The sequence below is a fragment of the Excalfactoria chinensis genome, chromosome 1 (genome assembly GCF_039878825.1).
Source record: "Excalfactoria chinensis isolate bCotChi1 chromosome 1, bCotChi1.hap2, whole genome shotgun sequence".
Lineage (NCBI taxonomy): Eukaryota > Metazoa > Chordata > Aves > Galliformes > Phasianidae > Excalfactoria > Excalfactoria chinensis.
The window spans coordinates 113,097,585-113,106,178 of record NC_092825.1 but is presented as its reverse complement, the minus strand read 5'-3'; the positions used below and the strand labels follow the sequence as shown (position 1 = coordinate 113,106,178).

General features: G+C 46.2%; 1 protein-coding gene across 6 annotated transcripts in view; it reads left to right on the top strand.

Annotated features, from left to right (window-relative positions):
* The first annotated feature begins 6,482 nt into the window (after nt 1-6,482).
* CNKSR2 (connector enhancer of kinase suppressor of Ras 2) overlaps nt 6,483-8,594 on the top strand; it is a 209,885-nt gene continuing 207,773 nt past the window's right edge. For 4 of the 6 annotated variants that reach the window (XM_072328334.1, XM_072328325.1, XM_072328363.1 and 1 more), the window contains exon 1: nt 6,501-6,776. In XM_072328334.1, the coding sequence (XP_072184435.1) occupies nt 6,713-6,776 (64 nt within the window). In that variant the 5' untranslated portion in view covers nt 6,501-6,712. Of the gene's footprint in view, nt 6,777-8,594 lie in introns of all 6 variants that reach the window. The other 2 variants (XM_072328345.1, XM_072328372.1) reach the window with 1 other exon arrangement.

Below are 8,594 nucleotides of genomic sequence, written 5' to 3'. Positions count from 1 at the left end.
TGTAGTCAGCATCGGTGAGACTGTACCTTGAATACTGTAATCAGCTTTGGGCCTCTCACTGCAAAAAATACGTAAAGGCCATGGAGTGCGTCCAGAGACAGTGGAATTGAAAGGTCTGGAGCAAAAGTCTTATGAGGAAGGGTGGAGGGAACTGGGATTATTCAGGCTGGAGAAGAGGAGGCTCAGGGGAGGTCTCATTGCTCTCTACAGCTCCTGAAAAGAGATTGTACTAACATGGAGTTTAGCCTCTTCTCCCAGGTGTCAGTTGATAGAATGAGAGGAAATGGCGTCAAATTGTGCCAGGGGAGAATTAGGTAGAGTATTAAAAAACGTTTATTTTCAGAAAGTAGCGAGGTATAGGCATTGGAACAGGCTGCCCAGATAAGTGGTAGAAACACTGTCCCTGCAGGTGTTCAAAAAACATGTAGACCTGGCACTGAGGGAAATCGTTTAGAGCAGTTGCAAGCATAGGCTGCTTGTTAGACCAGATTTTAGTGGTCTTTCCAACTTCAGTGTACTTATGATTCTATAATTCTGCCACAAAGTTGCCCCAGAGCCTAGTCCTTTGTTCAGGGACAAAGAGCAAAGGCAAAAGAGGATGTGGGACTGTGGGATTTCCAAATCCTTCCCTTATCTCTGCAAATGCCTCATACTAGTATACTAGGATAGGCTAGTGAGCTCGAGACTAGTGATTCTTTTCTTGGTATAGCTAGACACAGCCTGACTAATCCTCAAAGTCCTGTCCCCTAAGCCCTGGCGTTAAACATGTTCAGTGATGTGCTCACCTCAGTTGGAAGCAACCATGTGGTGCAGACAGAAATACAAAATTTGTTGACCTAAATTTCCATTCTTTTCAGCCATTCACTGAGCGAACCAGACATTTTACTGCATATTGGAGGACATGAAAAACAAGTACAATTTGGTACAAAGAGGAGATATGGTTAAAGAAGAGATAATTCACCTCACCACAGGAAATACTGGATAGAACTTTTCAGCAAGCATTAATTTAAGAGGAAGAGTCCAGATGATCAGGGTGGTCTTTCCTAATCTTAGAAATCTATTATGTCTTTGTACATTTCCATATGCCTGGGGAAGGAAGTAATAATCAGCAAGCAATTACTTGAGTCCACTGCTTGAGAAAAACAGTAGGACCCAAATTGTGTGCAGAAGGGGTTTTTGTTGGTTTGTTTGTTTGTTCTTTATGGTGAATTCTAATTAAAATGATAGGAAATTCCTGGAGAAATTCTCAGACTATTCATTTTTTAGCATTCTTTGTATTAAAATCGTGTTTGAAGTCCTTGAATTTTTACCCTTTAGCCACCTTTAATCTATTTTCTAATCTCCTAATAGCCTTAATTGAATTCTGAATGCTTGCAATTATTAAACATCTTTAGGGAATTGTGATTTGTATTTCAGATTACACAAAAACAATGTCAATTGCACAACACCTCCACTCCAATCTTTATGTCAAATTAAACCACCAGGTATGTAAGGCATATAATTTACAGGCATGATATTCGCCTTTGAAATACTATTCACCTGTGGTTTCAAGCAGGTTGAAGGATATAAATGAAGAGAACTGAGGAAACAGAGAGATCTAAATGTGGGCCTGAAGTTATGTTAGTGCTGTTGTCTTTTTGGCCTCTTCACCCCCTGTGCAAGGCTGGAGTCCAGTGGAAAGTTCCAGTCAGAAGCAGATAGAATCATAGAACAATAAAATCATTAAAATTGGAAAAGATCACTGAAATCATCTAGTCCAACTGTTGGCCCATCATCACCATGCCCACTAACTGTGTCCCTCAGTGCCACATCCACACAGTACTTGAACACCTACAGGGATGGTGACTCCATCATCTCCCTGAGCAGCCTGTGACACTGCCTCACCATTCTTTCAAGGAAGATTTTCCTAATATACAACCTGAACCTTCCTTGGTGCAACTAGAGGCCATTACCTCTTGTCCTAGATCCTGCATTACTGTGAGATGCAGTCCTAGGCCAGAGCCTACAGCTGGGAGTGGTGTGGAGACAGGGCATTCACTGTCTTCACACTCCCATGCTCCTCCAGCATCCCTTCACAAACAGTTTGCTAGGAGGTTTCACTGAGCTTCCTGCATCCTCAGCCCCTGGACCAGGTCTTGCCCTCAGGCAGTGATGTATTTCTTCCTACAGGATTCACCCCAAACATGCTGGACCTCTCCATCTCACCCAGGACCCCACGGTCTCTTCACACTTAACAGATCCCAGAGCTGCACTGTCCTCCAGGTCTCACTCTTGGACCTCTGAATTGGTCCGGGCCTCCAGCTTCATCTGAATCTTTTTATTTCTCTAAAATTTCCTGGTTTGCCCTGCATATGCCCTCTTCCTGCTTCAGAAGCTTTCAAACATTTTGTACCTGGACTTTCTCCTTCTTCTTCCTCATCTTATCTGCAGCCCCTGGCACCAAAGCTGTTTTTTATTCCTCTCTCTTTTTCATCATTGCCACTTGTTGAAGGGCAGCTGCGCTGCTGAGAAAACCAAACCTCCCCCTTGCTAGGGGTCAGCTCAAACACCACTCTGAAGACAGAAGACTCTGGGAAAGAGGATGGATGGCAGTCCTACCAGGCACAGAACAAACCCACTGCCTTTATTCAAGGACTGGAGCAACTTCCTACTCTCAAGAAATACAAGTGTGCCTTGTAAAAATCAGGAACTTGATATCAAAACACAAACAAGTTTCTGTAACTTGAAGAAAATGTTACTTTTCTCTGTTTGCTTGTTTGTTGCAATACATGTTTTTTTAATTACTGTTAGTTTCCTGCCACTTGTATAGAAGTATTTGTTTTTATATGCAGCACCAGAAATAAAATCTTTTAAAAAATGAATTCCTTTCCTTAACTTCAGGGCAGGATTTCAGCTTGTCATTGCTGAGCATCTCGAATGCTTTCTAGAGACCCTAGCAGAAAATCCATGACATTTCAGGGGAAACCACAATTATGCTTGAATCCATCCCTTGTAGCCACTACAGAATCTGTCTTCACACAAATAAAACAAATGCCCACTCATTATGCTAGTGTCAGAGCCTGGACTTAGTTCTTCTACCTTTATTTAGGCTGAGCAGTGTTCTACTTTGGGAGCTGTTCTATTTACCAAATAGGCATGAAAAGGAGAATTACTGGATATATTTGAAGCATTAACAGATATTATTTACAATCTGTATTGTCATAGCAGCTGATTGCCACTCAAACTCTAGAGAGTTGTGTTTTTGACTGTGTGCTATTACAAAAAGTCTATGTTTGATCTTTCAAGCTGATGTGATCCAGGAGGCATGTGTACCCAAACCTACCCACTGGGACTGTCCATTTGTGCCCATGAACATTTGGAGAAATGATATCGAAGCAGATATATGTAGCATATACTGCTAGATTCAGGTTTGTACTTGAATTATGAACTTTGTACCACAAAAATGATCAAAGGTCAGGAGCACCTCTCCCATGAACAAAGGCTGAGGGAAGTGGCCTTGTTTAGCTTAAAGAAGAGAAAGCTCCAGGGTGACTTCATTGAGGCCTTCCAGTACTTGAGGAGAACTTACAAACATGAGGGAGACTGACTTTTTACATGGTCTGATAGTGATAAGACAAGGGGGAATAGATTTAAACTAACAGAGAGGAGATTTAGGTTAGGTATCAGGAGGAAAATCTTTATTCAGACTGAGGTGAGGCCCTAGTGCAACTGCCCAGAGAAGCTGTTGTGCCCCATCCCTGGAGGTGCTCAAGGCCAAGTTGGATGGGGCCATGGGCAGCCTGGGCTGGTGGGGGGCAGCCCTGCCCATGGCAGCAGGGGTTGGGGCTAAATGGGCTTTAAGCTCCCTTTCAACTCAAGCCAATCCATGATTCTATAATTTTTCCTTGAATATTGAGCTTCACTGTGCATTTGCTTTTACATTTGCTACATAATACATTAAGAGTTTCCTAATAAAGACATGTATATTTAGATTTTAAAAAAAAGACAAAACAAACAAAAAAACCCCACACAAACCAATACACCACAGTCATTTTTACTGCATTATGCAGACTGGAGTAATCATAAAAGATGAGTTAGGACATAATTCTGCAGTTCAGCATCTGTGCAGAAGCCTGCCCCATATGCTGTACATAAAAGTCCTGACTCATGCAGGTGTGACTGCAAGATGGGGCCACTAAACTAAAAGATGAAAACAGCTGAAAAACTTTGGTTAAGACACTTTGGCTGAGATGCTTCAGTTTAAGCAGGTCAGTATGAAAAGTCATTCAGCTCTCCTTTGGACTTCTTAGCCTAGAAAGAGAGAACAGTAATAAAATCAGGCAGCAATAAATTTAGAGCAAATTATATTAAAAAAAAAAAAAAAATACTTCTATGTAGCACATGTCCTGACTATGGAATAGTAATAGGTCATCAAATTAAATACAATGACTGGATGATTTTATCATCACTCATACTGAGCCATGTCTAAGCCAACCAAAACAAGAATATTTGCCCAAGTAAATGCAGGATTTACCCCAGTAGTTGTGAAATTGCTACGATCAATGAGAAGAACAAAAATGTAATTAGAACTCAGGGTCAGTGCATCTTCCATTTACTGTAGTGGGGGAGTAAGCTCCCTTTTATAATTCCATAATTTGCTAGAACTACTGCAAAGGGGCTTCAAAGTGATAGGTACTGCACACTGGTACAGTACTGGGTCACAGATGCTATACTGAGAACCTGACTCTAGCTCCAGATTATGCTAGCAAGCTATAGGGATCATAGCACATTCTGTAATGAGGAACTATAGGGCTTAGTACATATTTTCTGAGAGCTTACTTCCCCTCTCCTCATCCATAAAGAACTTCTCAACACAAAGAGACTCACACAATGGTGTTATAAATTATATGCCAGGTTTCAGTCTGATCTCAGGTATTCACTTCCAAACCTTTCAAAATACCAGTTTCTAATTAAAATTATGACACGTTCTTTCAACAACAATAACCCAGTATGCAAGGACCTGTGTACCTTTCAAATCTTTCATAAGGCAAAGAGTCAGCCTTAATTTGCAAGTAAAGTTTATTGTTCCGGTGGCTTTAGGTAATGAAAACTCGTTAGAAACAGACTGCTGTGTCAGGAATGTGACACAAGACACATGGCTAGGGCCAAATTTGAAGGAATCTAGACAGCCTAGGTCTTTAGGGAGAAAGGTTTTGGATCCTTTGAGTGCCTTCTTAGCACTCATTGACAGAATTTCAGTCCCGCATAATGAAACAAGAGAGCTAGTGTCCCCTTGCTATGCAAAGGGATGCCTTTTATCACGGCTGCTTCAGGGTGGAGGGAATCCTCTTTTTTCCTCATGTATAGATATTAAATATCAGAGTCAGCAGCTGGCATTCTGCAGTCATCAGAGGGAACATCTTGATGGCCGTTGCCTCAGCCTTGGCAGGAGAAGCAGGGGGAATGCGGATGTAGGCAAAAATCTGCACTGGCCAACTCAGAAGCAGGAAAACACCCTTCAGTGGTATTTATGCTTGTCCTGAAGCACTGGGAGGAAAGAGGCTACTAGAAAAGGTGATGGAGAAGCGCTCACGGCCATCCTAGGAGGAATCCTTTAGCACTGTGAGGGATTCCTACAGCCAAAAGCGATGACACAGGGTCTGTAGGAATTATCCCTTTGGGGAAGCACTGACCAAGCTTTGATCCTTCCGGATGAAGCAGCGTGGGGGGCAGCCACCACACCTCAGTGGTGAAACTCGGTGGCCAGCATGAGCCCTCCTGGCTGAGACCGCCTAAATCCTACCCCGAGTCTGCCGCTGGTCCTCCAGCCGCTTTGCCCCATCACCTCTCCCTCTGGGCGAGGCAGTGAAGTAACACCCTCTCCTTTCCCTATCCTCTCGGGGCTCTATGTAAGCGTTAGGTATAAAACAGCCATCTATCATCGGCATTTAACAACCTAGCTTTGCTCGGAGGGAAAGAAAAAAAAAAAGAGAGAGAGAGAGAGAGAGGAAGGAAGGAAAAAAACCAACCTTTACCACCCACGCAGAGATGCTTTTTTAAAGGAAGAAAGAAAAAAAAAAGCACAGAGAACCCAACCGAACAGCAGCGCGATCCTTCGGCTGCTCTCCCCGTTCGCCCCCCCCGGCGCGGTGCCCCCAGCCGGGCAGCAGCAGGTGCTCATCCCCCCGCACCTAGCGACTCATCCCAACCTCCCCCCGCCCCGGGCGGCCTTCGGGTGCCGCTTCCCATCGCTCTGGGAGATATTTTCGGGTGACGGGAGCCACCTCGTCATTTCCGCCAGAAGAAAGAGACCCCGCGCACAGGAACCGCTGCCGCGGAGACCCGGCGGACCCAGCCTCAACCCCGCCGCTCCCCGATCCGCTGCCAGGCACCAGAGCCTTCGCCGGGGCCGGGAGCCGCCCGCGGGGCCGCGGGGGCGGGAGGCGTCGGAGCGTGCCACCGCCTCCTCCCCCTCCTTTTTCCTCCTCCTCCTCCTCCTCCTCCTCCTCCCCCTTGCCGCCGAGCCGGCAACATGAACTGAAATCCCTAGAGAGGAACAGAGGCGGCGAGCGAGCGGAACGGAGCGGAGGCAAGCGGGGCTTTAGCGGGGATTTTGCCTCTTTCGGGTAGAGGAGCGGCCCCGGCTGAGGGTAGAACGCTCCCGACGCTGCGCACAGCCTCGCCCCTCACCCGGAGAGCGGCGGCCGCCCGAGCCCCGCGCCGCCGAGCCCCCATGGCCCTCATTATGGAGCCCGTCAGTAAGTGGTCGCCGAGCCAGGTCGTCGACTGGATGAAAGGTGAGCGGCGCGCCCCGTGTCCCCCCAGTCCCCATCCCCGCAGGTGCTCCCAGCCGACTCCCCCCGTGGTTTTGGGCAGGGGTTGGGAGAGGAGGGGAACGGCTGTCGGGTCCTCACCGTCTGAAGGGACCCCGGGCAGCCCCGGGGCGCGGGGATGGGAGCTGCCGGCAGCGCCGGAGGGGCGAGAGGGGGCCGTACCCAGGGGGCTTCGGGCATGGGGTGCGGGAGGCTGTTCTCGGCAGATTCTCGAAATAAAAGTTGGACCCGTGGGGAGGGCACCCCCTTGCCTTCCTGGAGGCAGCCAGCAGTCTGCATTCGGGGAGCGGCCCCCGCCACTTTAGCAGCCCCCGGCTCGAGCCTCGCCCCAGCCTGCGAGCATCCCACGTGCCCGCAGTGCGCAGCCCCTGGGTTGGCACGGAGGGACGCGCCGATGGCGTTAAGCTGGGTGCGATGCACGGCCATTTGTTGGGCTGGCATTTATTTGCTCGGCTCCTCTGTCTGCTCCCGTTCCCTCACCTGTCACCTCCTCTCTTACCCCCGTATAAAGTCTATTGAGAATAAAACTTGGACTTTCTGGAAAGGCTTCTCTCTTATTCTTCATATGCTGGCTTGGCTTTAAAGCTCCGATTTTAAAAGATAGATATATATATATTTCTCCCTTTTTACCTTTAACTTAATCTGCAGCTGTGTTTTGAATAAATCACCCTCTGATATTATGTATCTTTTTATAAAGATAGAATGACCGGATGGGTACAACTTTCGAACAACTGCTACATTGTGGGAGTTCCTTATAGCGTTTTGCATGCTCCTAATGTGACAGTTCCGTCATCCTTAAAATTTCAGGCATATAGCATATGCTCTCCATGCTGGCGTTTATAGCTGCCGAGTTATAATTATGGTCAGTAATGTACATAGTTTTTTTGCAATCCATAGAATTTTAAAAGCTGAATGTCGTGATACTTTGTATTTAAAGGAGCCAGCAAACACAACTAGCAACTTGAAGGAGCTGCAGATGAGCAGCGCTAAATGCAAGCCCCTTTCAACTCCGGAATGTTTCATTGAAGTCATTTGGCTTGCAACATTTTTTTACTTCTAAAACAGATTGTGTTGAGGTTTTTTTCAAAGCAGCCTCTGAGATCCCTCCCTCATGTACTGAAAATGCAAAAACACCAACGAATAATGACTTTCAGTGATTGTGTTTTTCAAACACTTCAAAATTGTAATACATCAAATAGTTCTTGTAAGTGACAGGTGAGGCACATGCCGCGCTCTGTGTCTATATTGCTTCAATATAGAATTGGTTATTTAAAACCAACAGGCTGACTACATGAAATCCAATATTGAAAATAGTGCAGCTGGAGGGAGGTTCAGAGTCAGAAGCCTGGAAATGACACACGGGGCTGTAGGTCTGATTGGAAAAGAATTAGGTGGACTCTACTGGGAAAAAGTGGGGGAAAAATGTTACTGCAATCACACCTACTGTCTGGATTATGAAGCTCACTTTTAAACGTTCAGACTGTTTATTTTGGTGCAAATGCTTGTTTGTTTCTCAGAACTACTTCCATTTTTTACTGAGCAAACAAACCTATGTTGCTTCAAGCTTCCACTTCTTTGTTTTGTATTCTGAGGAGCCAATGACACTTTATGTCGAATGATGTGCACAGAGGTAACTCAGTTGCCTCTGGCGAGAGCTGTGTGAGGGAATCCACCCACACACCCCAGGTAGTTTCAGAGGTAGAAATGAGTAGGACAGGCAACAGTGTGCAGGTCACTCTGCCTGGCAAAGCTGGGGGGAGGACAGCAGTGGGGAAGGGCTGC